Source organism: Pipistrellus hanaki (genome assembly GCF_964339955.1).
Source record: "Pipistrellus hanaki genome assembly, chromosome: 17".
In the NCBI taxonomy this organism is placed as follows: Eukaryota; Metazoa; Chordata; class Mammalia; order Chiroptera; family Vespertilionidae; genus Pipistrellus; species Pipistrellus hanaki.
In genome coordinates this window covers 20,717,972-20,730,973 of record NC_140519.1, presented here as the reverse complement: position 1 = coordinate 20,730,973, position 13,002 = coordinate 20,717,972, and the positions used below count along the sequence as shown (strand labels likewise).

At 32.1% G+C, this 13,002-nt stretch overlaps 1 protein-coding gene across 8 annotated transcripts in view; it reads left to right on the top strand.

Annotated features, from left to right (window-relative positions):
* Window positions 1-12,493, top strand: part of YTHDF3 (YTH N6-methyladenosine RNA binding protein F3) — a 32,578-nt gene extending 20,085 nt beyond the window's left edge. For all 8 annotated transcript variants that reach the window (XM_084865058.1, XM_084865059.1, XM_084865063.1 and 5 more), the window contains one exon: window positions 9,413-12,493. In XM_084865058.1, coding sequence (XP_084721184.1) covers window positions 9,413-9,436 — 24 coding nt within the window. In that variant the 3' untranslated portion in view covers window positions 9,437-12,493. The remainder of the gene's footprint in view (window positions 1-9,412) is intronic.
* Window positions 12,494-13,002: the final 509 nt, after the last annotated feature.

Below are 13,002 nucleotides of genomic sequence, written 5' to 3'. Positions count from 1 at the left end.
GAGTCACAGATTGGAACCTTCTTGTTCTTAAACAGATAATTCCACGGAAGTGGGATGAGATTACTCTGGAGAAAGATGCAAGGCAAGGAAAATAGCTATCAACTGTTCTAATGCTAAGGAGAGGACACCCTTTTATGCTTTCCACAATTCTCTGCCTGGTCTGAAAATTTAATTCTAGGGTGTTTTTTAATGATTATATAACTATCTCAGGAATTATGACCATTATATGCTGTTTTGCAATTACACATTCAACAGTTATTTGAACTTTAAAATTTTACATTTAAATTGTTTTATTGTTTACAGACAGTCTTTTTATGTCTAACTTACCTTTGGCATATTTACTTTGGATCTTATTTAGCTTATTTTATTATTTTTTAGGAAGACTTGTTGATAATATTTTAATTAAGCCCTTCTAAATGCAAGAAAATGCCTTTCTTTGACCATAATAGGTGAACAATAGTTTACATGGATATAAATTTTTGGGTTACAGTCTTTTCTTTCTTTTCTTTGTTTATAGTTTTATATTTCTATTACATATAAAATATGTCTGAGGCCAGGCTATATTTCCTTTCTTTGGAAACAACTATTTCTGAGTGCATAAAAGATTTTTTTTTCTTTCAATATGGACCTCTATGTAGAATGTGTCCAATATGGGTCTCTATAATAATTTTTCTTAATTCTTTGTCCAGAAGCCTAGTTTTCCTTTTCTTTTTTCTAATAATGTCAAAGAATGTTGAATCTTTCAACATTCTTTCAGTGCCATTGGTTCTTACCACTTTTTTTTTCTGCACTTGGAGAATTTCTCAAATTTGAATTTCCATGACATTGTTATGATATGCTCTGTGTTGATTTTGTGACTTTTGAGGTTCTGAATTCTTCAGTGACATGTTTGCTTATATTCACATCTAGCTCCCGTTTACTTAAGTTGATTAATTGCTTACCCGAATATCTTGATGCCTAGTCAATTTAATTCACAACGTATCTTTGCTTCCTATAATGATTATTTTTAGGGACCCCTCCCCTTCTATATCCTTTTTAACTTGTTTATTAAATTTACATACAGTAAAATTGTAAATTCCCCTTTGCTGCTGCTTTCTAGTCAAGCACTCTCCTTTACATTAACCCTAATTTACTAATTTTGTCTCTAGGAAGTATTTTCCATAATGTCAGAAATTATAGTGTGTAATCTTTTAAGAGTGGCTTCTTTCATTCAGCATGCTATCTTTGCAGTTTGTTGTTTTGTTTATCAGTTCTTTGTTCTTTTTAATTATTACTAAGTACTATTTCATTATATGGATTTACCAGTTTATCCAGCTGTTCTTTCTTTGAAGGACATCTGGTTATTTCCAGTGTTTGAAGAATGTAAATAAAGCTTCTATAAATACTTGTATATAACCCTACCTGGTTTGGCTCAGTGGATAGAGCATTGACCCGTGGACTGAAGGGTCCCGGGTTTGATTCTGTTCAAGGGCACATGCCTGGGTTGTGGGTTCAATCCCATAGGTGGTGTGAAGGAGGCAGCCAATCAATGACTATCATCATTGATGTTTCTATCTCTCCCTCTTCCTCTCTGAAATCAATAAAAATATATTTTAAAAATTAATAAATACTTGTATACATATCCTTTAAAAACATTTTTAAATCATACAGTAAAATTCACCTTTTTGGTATGGACAGTTCTATAAATTTTAACACATTTGTAGATTTGTATAACCACCACAATCGGGATACAGAATAATTCCATTATCCCTCCAAAACTATCTTGTACTATTCCTTTGTATTTATAGTCCCCCAAATCTAACCTCTGGCAGCCATTGCCTGGATTCATTATAGTTTTGTTAGTATCTTTTTTTGTGAGGAAACAGTTTGATTCTTTTTGGCTTTTTTTCCTGTCATCATTAAACAAGGAAGGGGATTGATCATCCAGGCCAGGTATTTGTCCCTTAATAGCATGGTTTTTGTTGTTATTGGTCTTAGTGTTTCTTTGTTTTGTACTTTAATGCTTGGTATTAGTTGCATATTTTCTTCCCATTGCAAATGTGGAAATGGGAAAGGCATTGTATATAAGTTGACTTTACCAATTAAGCAATTCATCAGTCTGTGAAGAGTAAGAAGGGAGAGCTAGTACAGTGGATATGCAGGTAAAATTTTTGAAACCACCATGTCAAGAAAGTTTTTCTTGCATATTAACAGTTTAACACTTAGGGTATCCTGTGTCCTTACCCAGTTTTCTTCCTTGTGCTATTACGTCTTGTCCAGGCAGAATTTGTAGATTTTCATGTGTAGATTTTCTCTTAGATGTACTTTTACTTGCACTTCGGCTCTCCAGCAAAACTGCTTTCAAAATATTATTGATATCCTAGTGATGAAGGAAGGATGTATATATATTCTAGGTCCTTCTTTGCTCTATCCAAAAAGACAAATTAGTGGTGTTTTGGTAGGATTCTCTTTACTTGTTATGCTTTTTAAATTTTTAAATAAAAGTATTTGAAAGTCTATAAACTTCTCCTTTAACATGACCCCCTCTGTCTTCTATTTAGCTGAAGTTCCTCAAAGAGTTTGATAATGTGAAGATTACATTTTCCCAGGTCAGGTGCATGTCCTTCTGACCATCGGTAAAGAAGGGTTTCTTAAGACAAAAACAGCACTAATTATAAAATATTGATAAAATTTCACTATATTAAAATCTGCTCATGAAAAGATGCTTTAAGGAAAATAAAATAAAAAGACATTAGGAGCCAGGTGAAATTTGAACATAACTGACCAAAGATTAGTATCAAGAATAAAGAACATTTATGAGTCAATTTAAGAAAAAGATAATCTAGTAGAAAAATGGGCAAAATATGGATGGGTAGTCATTTCATGGGAGGAAACAATAGTGGTTAATAAGTACATAAAAAGATAATCAACCCTAACTGGTTTGGCTCAGTGGATAGAGCGGAGGCCTGCGGTCTGAAAGGTCAAGAGCATGTAACCTGGTTGCGGGCACATTTCCAGTGGGAGGTGTACAGGAGGCGGCTGACCAATGTTTCTCATCATTGTTCCTAGCTCTCTATCCCTCTCCCTTCCTCTCTGAAAAAAATCAAAATATATATATTTTTAAAAAGATAATCAATCTTAATAATTAGGAAAATGATAATAAGAAAGTATTTTATATAATTTATTTGGCAAGTTAAGAAATTTAATAGTATTAAGAATTGGAAGACTGCAGATCAACAAAATCTCATAAAATTACAGATGGGAACCTTAAGTTGATAAAGCCATGTGGAGAAGCAGTTTTATATTGTATTATAAAACTGAATATTCCATATACCTTATAGTTAGCAGTTTTCCTTCAGGATAGATACGTAAGAGAAACTTCTCACTTACCCCAGAAGTCATACAAGAATGTTCTTAGTGGAAACAAGTGATAACAGTAAAAACAAAACAAAAAGACCAGGGACTAATCCAAATGTCCATCAGCAGGAATATGGCCAAAACATATTGGTGCAATAGTAATATAATGGAATGATTGAAATATATATATATGGCTACTTGCAACAATATGAGAGAATCTCTTTTTTTCCTTCATCTTTTTATTTGGAAATAATTGGTTGTTTATTTGGAAATATAAGAATAGTATGTAGAACATTCAGGCCTGTTAACATTCTTTCCTGTTTGCTTTGTTGTTGTTTTTAACAACTTGAGAGTAAGTTCTATATATCGTGTTTCCCCCAAAAAATATAGTGTATATTTCCTAAGAATAATATTCTCTTATATAACTGCAATATTATGTTAGTTGATACATAGTATCCTTTAAGTCTTTTTTTCCCCCCCCCCCCTTTAGTGAAAGATCCAGGCTAAGATCAGGCAAAGGTCCTTTAGCCAAAAACAATTTTGAGGAAGAATAATTTTAGAAAGCTTATATTAATCTGACTTCAAATCTTTGCCTTCCCCAAATTCGTGATTTTTTTTTCTTTGCTTTTCATAAAAGTTTAGTGCTTTAAAATTACACATTTATGTCTATAGTGACTGTAGCTTTCTCACGTTTCTCTTCTTGCTGTGTGTTCATATTTTTCTTTAAATTCTTGAGTCTACTTGTGATAGACAAGGACTTCCAAAAGTTAATTCTATCTTGTCATTGCTGGGTCTTTTATATTGTCTTCTAAAAATGTTTATTCTGGTTATTTTGGCAATGGAATTCCCCAGCTTGCCTTGCCAGGAAAGCACCCTATGGAGGAGCTGACCAGACATCCTGTGTTGTTGTATAAAACTTGCAGTCAGTCTTTTTAGAATGAGGGGTATTGGTGAAGCTTAGAGCAGTAGGAGAATTCCATGCCAGTTATTGTAGTGTTTGTATAGTTCTTCATTCTTAAGTTTGAACACAGAATTTTGTTATGTTTGATAAAAGAAGATATCAAGCTTGTTGAAAGAACAACCAGAACAAACTCATTAAAAGAAATATTTAATACAGGGAGCAAAAGGTAATTTAAAATATAAAACAAACTTTGATTTGTTGTTAGGGAGGATTTATGTGTAAAAAGAAAAGAGAGCCAGAAAATGTTATTGGAAATAAGAAATGTGATTCTCATAATAAAAAAGCAGTGAGCAAGCAGATTAATAAAACATTCATGTTTTAGATCCAGTTGATGATATGGAATTTCCAATCAAAGAAATTTCCAAATGTGGAGCAATAAAGGCGAAAAGTATAAAGTATGAAAGATGTGGTAGAAAAGGGGGTTCACTATCTCTCAGGGTTTAAAAAGAGTACAGGAGAAAAACAATAGGAAGAATGATTAAAGAAAAGTTTCCATACTCAAAGATAAATGTTTTCAGAAGGATGGACTCACTGAGTGACCAACAGGATAATTTAAAAGAAAAAATGGAAAAAAAGAGCAGATAAAGATGTTTTAAAAGCTTTCCAAGCAAGAACAAATTACTAAAAAAGGAAATTATCATGGGAATTCTCATCTACATCTCTGGATTCTCACATGTAAAATCTATTTTGGAGTAGAGAGGAATGGTGTATATTGTTTTTAAAGATGAGTATTGAATTCTGTCATTGAAGGGGGGTGCAAAATAAAGATTCCAGGTGTAAAAGAGCTTAGCCAAATTCTCTTCATGAGAAAATTATTTGAGCTATTTCAGCAGAGTGAAAAAGGAATTCAAGAAAAATAATAAGACCTGATAGTTGGTTATACCAGAACAATATCTTTCTCTCAAAAGCAACTCTATAGGCATTTTGAATAAGACTGGTGTTCATTGTATATAATGTGTATTAGGGCTGTATGCCTCTCTCCACTTTCTGTTAAATGGCACTATGGTCTTTGAAGCCCGACAAATGAAATGAACCCTTTCTTGGAAACCACTGACCTTGATGATGGGTGTGAAGGAAGTTAAAAATCTAGCTAATGCTTATTCTCATTGGACCATAAGCTTGTTCCATGAGAGCAGAACTTGCTTTGTTCTCTCCTGAAGCCCTAGCACATAATAGTTGGCACACAGTGTTTAATAAACATTTGGTAAATGAGTAAATGCTTTAAAAAAAATTTGTTTTGAAAGTTTGAATGTCATAGAATTTTTCTTTTTATTGGTTTAATTACTGTACTTTATTTGGGAACTAAGTACTTGATCATTCAAGTTATGCAATGTTACCTACTGATTTTTCATTTGTAGAAATGGATAATAGTATATAAAAGATTTAATTATAGTTAGACAAAATATTATGAGATCAAGAAGCAAAGGTTTGAGGAAGATGCCCTTTCTCATCTTTCTGAAGGTAAAATAATTGAGAGGATATATCATGCAATTGTGCCTTAAGCTTGTTAAAGTTATAATAAGCACAATCATTAGAACTAAAAAATAGTGTAACTTCTAATGTAGAGGGGTGGAGGGAGAGGAGAAGATTAAACTTAAGATAAGTTACCATATACAGTGGAAATTGATAGTCTTTGAATGCTAAATTGAGAAACTTATGTATTAGTACACTATTTAAAGTTAGTGGCAATTCATCAGAGGAACTTAAAATATAAAGACTAGAGAGGAGGTAGTGGGGCTTTATTTTTTTCTTCTTCAACTTCTAACGATAAATCTGGGTAATTGGAAAATAGAAGAAGGAAAACAAAGAACTGATGTCCTCGTATATTTGTACAGTAGAAATTCAAGTTATCTACATAGCATTAGAGTCTACTTTTGACTAATAATCATTTTATTGAAATTTTACTTTTTGTTGTACTGAAACTGAGTTGTTTAAATACTACTCTATTCTTTGATTTTCATGAATCCTTATTAGTCAGAAAACAAAATCTGAGATGAGATTTTTAGCTCTTTATACCCATATAGGAATAATTAGTTTTTAATTGCCTGTAACTTTGAGATGAACTTTCAAACTATGGCATTTACTTATTCCATCAGAAAGAGAGGAAGCCCTGCAATTTATACAGAAACAAGAAAGGCATAATTATAATAAAATCCCAATTAAATAGTTTTACATTTAGAATCTTCTATGTATTTTAGTCATGTATGCTATTTTATATTGTTGGATATTTCCAAAGAGTAAATTTTAGTATCTGATAAAAATTTTTTTTTCACATTTGTAATAACTTTGATTCTCCTCCCTTCTCTCCTCCTCGCCCCCCCCCCCACATATAATTTTTATTATTAAAAAACGGAACTCCTGTTCACGTAGGGAAGCGTAAAAGGCCATTAACTTGGTCTAAACAAGCTTCCAAAGAACATGGCATCCATGAAAAGAGAAAGAAAAAAGAACAAAAGGACAGTTGAAGTACTGAGGAAGAGATCACTAAGAAATTGTTTAAAAAATAATATGAAATGATATGAAAAAAATAGCAAATAACATTTCAAAACAAATGATATGCATATATATATATGTCACAATATATATTTATATAATATATATGAGGGTCCTAGAACCATAAGAAATGCAAAAAATTCACTGTTAATAACTCATTCTCGAATTGCTCCCCTTAAAAATCAAATTTGTGCCCCTCATTGAGAACCACTGCTGTAGAGTCCAAAATCTGACTTTAAAATAGAATTGCATGAGGATTACTTTGCTTTGGCTCTGTGTGCCCCTTTCACCATGTCCCAGTTTAATTCTTTTCCCTGAGAATTCCAGCACATATCTAGTCAACCGTTATTTCCGTGTGTGTGTGTGTTTTAATTGTTCCCTTATTCATTCAACAGATAAATATGAAAGGTTACCAGTAAGCCACTATAGCCTAGTCTGTTTTTTTTTTTTTTAAGCCCGGCTGCCTGGGAAGGCGAATACAATTTCTCTGTTTTGTGATTTTCATTGTTGAGGGCCATTATGTCTCTTGCTGAATTTATTGATAAGTATTTTATATTTTTATTGTTATTGTAATTGCCTTTTCAGTTTTACTTCTTAGTTGGTTTATAGAAATGTCCATTATCCTGTGATTTCACTCAATTCACCTGTTAGTTTTAGTAGTCCTATATAACATCCTTAAGATTTTCTGCCTAACAGTCACGTCAATTGTGAAGAGACCATTTTATTTCTTTTTGATCTTTGTGCTTTTTCTTTTTAAGATAGTGTTACTTAAATATGAAATTAAGTGAAAACTCTAAAACTAAGATAAGACTACACATAAAAATAGTAACTTAGTGTGTTGGGTAACACTATTTTGTGGAAACTAAATCAACTCAAAACGAATTAGTCCTACGTCTTAGAACTCCATTCTTACTCTCATTTGGACCATTTTGGACCCTGACTGTTTACCATTTTTTACCATTTGAACTTTTTCCAACTCTCATTTTGTGGTACATTTTGAGGTATTTGATCTTTGGTTGATACTATATATTAGACTGGATCTATTTTCTCAAACCTGAAATACTACTTTATTTTATAAATGCACACGTGGGCACTAGAGTCTTTAAAGTAGTTCTTTATTATAGTGTGCTCATGCAGATCAAGAATATGACAGTCTCAATTAAATGGAAGCATAAGTTTCTAGTTTGAAGAGTTGATTTCCAAAAACAGAATCTCCAAAGTATAGTTGATTGTCCTTTCCCCTGATGAATTTTCTTTTAATTTTACAGTGCAGAATTGGTCTGTTTTCTTTACATTTTTTGTCATTTGCTCTCTTAATGCTAAAGGACCCATCATGTTGTTGGGACAGTGCATGTCAAACTGTCTCAGTTTCATAGCACTTTAATGGCTCTGGACAAATGTACAGGCTTTTGAACAGCTGGGAGTTTTATCCATCTGTTACTGTCCATGTTCTACTCTGTAGCATGAATTTTTCCAGTCCTGTCAGCCAACCTATACAGATTTCGTTTCTGGTAAGGCATCCTGAAGAATTGAATTTATTATATATTTTAAGTCCAATCATTTGTTCATTATAAATTGTCTTTTCTTGAAATATGCACACCTTTTTCTTTTAAACTTTAATACAATATGATAAATGTGGGGGTTGTGTTTTTCTATCTTTTTATTAATGGTTTTGAAAAACTTTATTATTTTGTTGCGAAAATAATGTAGCGAGTTTTTGTATGTTCTTTATTTAGTTTTAGATTATATTACATAGTCAATGATACATTTATCCAAACTAAGAAATTAACATTGGTAAACTACAGATTTAATTTTTAAAAATGTTTAAATTATAGTTGACACATTTGTATAACTTATGTAAATGTTCAAGATTTGTTAGAACTGCAAGCTCTTGAGTTTGTTCACCTGCTGAGTTTGGGGACTCAGTAGAGTTTCCACGAGCCACCCAGGTAATTCTGGTGTTGCTGAAGTTTGAGAATCTCTGAGTTGCACATTAAAACAAGATGGTACATTCTCACTGATACATTCAATTAAAAGAAGTTTTATAGGTAAATATATTTGGTTAATAAACATGAAAGCATCACGTAGTTTAACTTTTGTTCAAGGGAATTCTGCTTTATTAGAATAAACTAATAATCAGTGTACTAAATGTTTCTTGATGTGGAAAGTTATACTAAATGTGAGAATATGATATGGAGAAAGTTTGTGATTCAAAGTATCTTTATTAACTGACAATTTAATGGGACTCTTTTCCTTTTCTACTAATCCTACCTTTTCAAATAGTTTTGAAATTGCTACAGACAACTTTAATCTCTTCGGTAACTCATTATCAACAACTCTTTGAAAGGGCTAGGAAGACATTATTGTAATGTCTTCACCTTAACCAAAATGCTGTGGGAAAATAGGGATGTGGAGGGGGCCTGGAATAAGTGTTAGTAGTTTTTACTTAGAAATGTTTTGTGATGATCATCCCACTATGGTTTGTAGAGGTAATAGTAATCAGTTTTTACTAATTACTTGAATTAGTATTTGAAGAACTTTTTATTAATGTGGTTTACATTAATTTAAATCTTATATAAATGATGGCATTTTGTTACATTTTTGTGTTTTTTTATTTTTCAGGAGAGAAATAGAAACAAACAATAACCATATGAAGATGTCCTCTTAGAATTACAACACTAATGACGTAGACTCTGGAAATGCCTAATAAGTCAAAGAAGACATTATTAAAGCTTTTTTTTTCTTCTTCATAAGGTGACATCTTTGAACTCTTTAACACAAAATTGACTCTTGGAATGGTTTTCATCAGCGCATTTGCCCTTATATTCTCACCAAACACACTTGAGAACTGTAACTTCGTCAAGCACTTTCTGTCCTGAAGCTTTTACCAGTATCTGCTGTCTTTTGTAATTATGCATCCTAGCTAAGGCACAGAAGACTGAATGAATGCAAGGATTCATTAACTCTTTGACTTTGTTAAATACTAACAGTTAACCATTAGAAGTGGTTCAATGATGTAAGAGTCACATTGCTTCAACATTTCTTTGTTGTAGTTTTTAAATTGTCGATTTTTAGCTATTTGACAGATTAAAAGCAAAATAATCATGCCATATTTAGTCCTGGAGTTCAAGTCTAAATGTTTATGTGAAGAATTATTGTAGTAAACTTTTAATATGGCAAAGCAATCTTAAGCTCTATTTTAGCCAAATGAAACATAATCTGAGATTATATTAGAACATTTTCCTTGTCTTTAAATTGTTTGGTGTAACAGAATATTGATATGCAGCTTGGTGGATTTCACCAGTTAATGCACATTCTTCTCTCCTCCTTCCCCCAATAATATGTAAATTGAAAAATGTGCATTTGTCTGAGGAATTATTTTGTTTGCTACCACTTAATCTCAAAATTTTGAGTAAATGTACCTCAGTCTAATCAGACTTTTTATGACCTTTATAACTACATTTAAAATCCTTAATTCCTATTTCTGGGTGTTTGCGAGCCTGATTGCTATCATGAAGTAAACATTTATTACTCTAGATATTCACTAGCTAAATAAACATAGTTCTTGTTTAGCAAGCATATACTGTTCAACTCTTTTCTCCAGCTTTTGCAGTGTCCTGGCATCCTTAAAATACTTTGAAAATATGGCCTTGATCCATGGATTAAATCAGTATCTAAGTGAATGTGTTGATGTTTTATTGATCAGATCTATATAAATGGGAATACAGCATATATCTGGGTATTCTTATAGTTATCTTTTTAACATCTTATTTTTTTCATTAATTACATATCAACATTAATTTTGTGTCTTGAAGCAAATTGATTTTGTATAATTAAATGTGTCATCTGTATTAATTGATCTGATGGCATATGGTTATGAAGATAATGTACTGCCCCTTATGTTATTGTTCCAAAAGGAGAAAGCTATGTAGAAAGATATAAGGGTGAAAATAGCAATACAGTAGATTTGAATACCTTGGTGTTTTGCATTACTCCATTTATGTTTACATCATGTTTAGAAACCTTTTCATTTACATTTACACATTTGATCACTTCAGTTCAAAAATTTAGTGACAGATATTTCTTTGATGTTTTCATTTATATAATTTTTTGTACAATGTTTTCTTAAAATGTGCAAATGCTGTATTCAAATGAAATAAAATACAGTATTTGTAGATAATCGTAGCTATTTCACAGGTCTTTGGTAGTCCCATTGTAGTTATATCAGTGTTTACTGAAGGGAACATTAAAATATTAATGGTATATTAGAAAATAAAGACTTTCTTAAAGGAAAGTTGCACCTATTTTACCTTTTTAAGAGTAAGCCATGAAATCTTATCTTGTGACATGTCTCTTTATTTATAATAAAAATTGGCATTGGGTATAGTAACCACAGCAATGTTCTACATCCCTAAGATTATTTAGGTAGGACATGTCAAAGATGACTGTTGTCACTCTGGAGGTCCTATTAGAGAAAACTATAAAGAGGGACCTCATAGAAAGGATCTGAGTCCTCACTCTGAGGTTCACCTTTTCTGGTGCTTTATTAGCAACTCTGAATATTTTTATAAAACTAGTTACATTATAAATGGATTGAAAGTTGTTTGATTTACATTTGGTTTTTATGTAAGAAGTGTCACAGAAACACGCAGCAAGTGGGCTGATTGCAACAGCAGACGCAGAAACGTCTAATGTAATCGAATGGTCTGCTCATCGTGAGGTGTACATCCCAGTGCCTTTAACCTGGATTTCTAATATCAAGTGAAATGGGTGCAGCATTCCTTTGGAAATAAAAACTATCTTTTTAATCAGTAATTATTTTTCCGTTTACGATTTCTTCAGAGCACCTACTTTCTCTTCCTCCTTGGTCTGTCAATATATTGCAAAATCTTTTCCCTCTAAATGAAATGATCACAGGTTGTCTAAATAGCACAACTAACTGAATGTTTAACTGTAGCGACCAAAAAGGAGAGAACCTGGGCTCTATAGCAGGAAACACATAATCAAATGTTTGAATAATCACAAATTAAGACATGATTGGGGCTCGGGAAATTTCTTGCTTAATATTTTCCCAAGATTTGGTTTGAATGTTTCTTATTAAAGTTACCTTATGTGGGTATTTTGGAAGGTATAATAGTTTGTATATTTAACAGTAAGGGGGAAAATGTAACCAAAATTAGTATTCTGTCTCTATACTTACTGGTACTTGAAGATTCCTTTCAAAAGAAACCCCAGCTTTTTCCTAATTTCAGTATTTAATTCCTCATTTTAACTTGTGATCTTTCTAATTCAAAAGCTGTGTTCTTTTTGAATACCATGCATGGAGGTTAAGCTGATGATAAATGGTTTGCAATAAAAAAGAATCAGCTTAAATCATTTAATCATTTCAAGTGCTTTCTGCATCCTATAAAAATAAGTTTGAGAAATTTAAAGAGAATTGTGTTTTCATTAAGTTTTGCATATCTTTTGTTATGCCATGTAAATTCCCTTTTTCGTATGATTACAGAAAGGTTATGATAAAATGATTATTAGTTTATTTACATTCACTTGTAGCAATTACATGAGAATTTGAATTTTGTCGTGTTTGGGTTTGTTCATTCCCGTGAATGATGGTACAGTTAGGTGAGCTTTTCTGTTATGGTACCCAAACTCACCATTTGGTCCTCTTTAATCTTTGAGGGTTTCAATAAAAATATTCACTCATATCTGTGTTCTTTCCTTTTATCTTCATAAATATGTACTTGCTGGAAAACACAACATTGTTGTAGACACTGTTCTGGGTTTCCTGATCAACAGATCTTTCAAACACAGAGATTATAGCATTCATTTTAGCTGGGCACTTAAGTGGGAGAAAGAAAGGGAGGTTAACAGTTTATCCTAACCATTGCCCATTTAAATGATTTTATCGAATACCATGACTAAACTTAGAGGAAAAGAGAAAGAGATGTGTTTATTTTCATGTAATAGGAAGTGGTGTCACCAAGTGTCTAAGAACCTTGATCCCCATTCTTGGTACCAAGGAATGCTTTTCTAATGATCTGTACATTATCCTTTGGATTGATAGAGCTTATGTCAGTAGGATTATGGTGACTCTGGATGATACATTTGGCATTTTATGGTTACCTAAGGTACTTGTTCTGATGGGGGAAAACCAGAGTTTAGGTTTGTGGTGTCAATACCTGCTGAATGCATACAACACTGTTGGCCTGTGA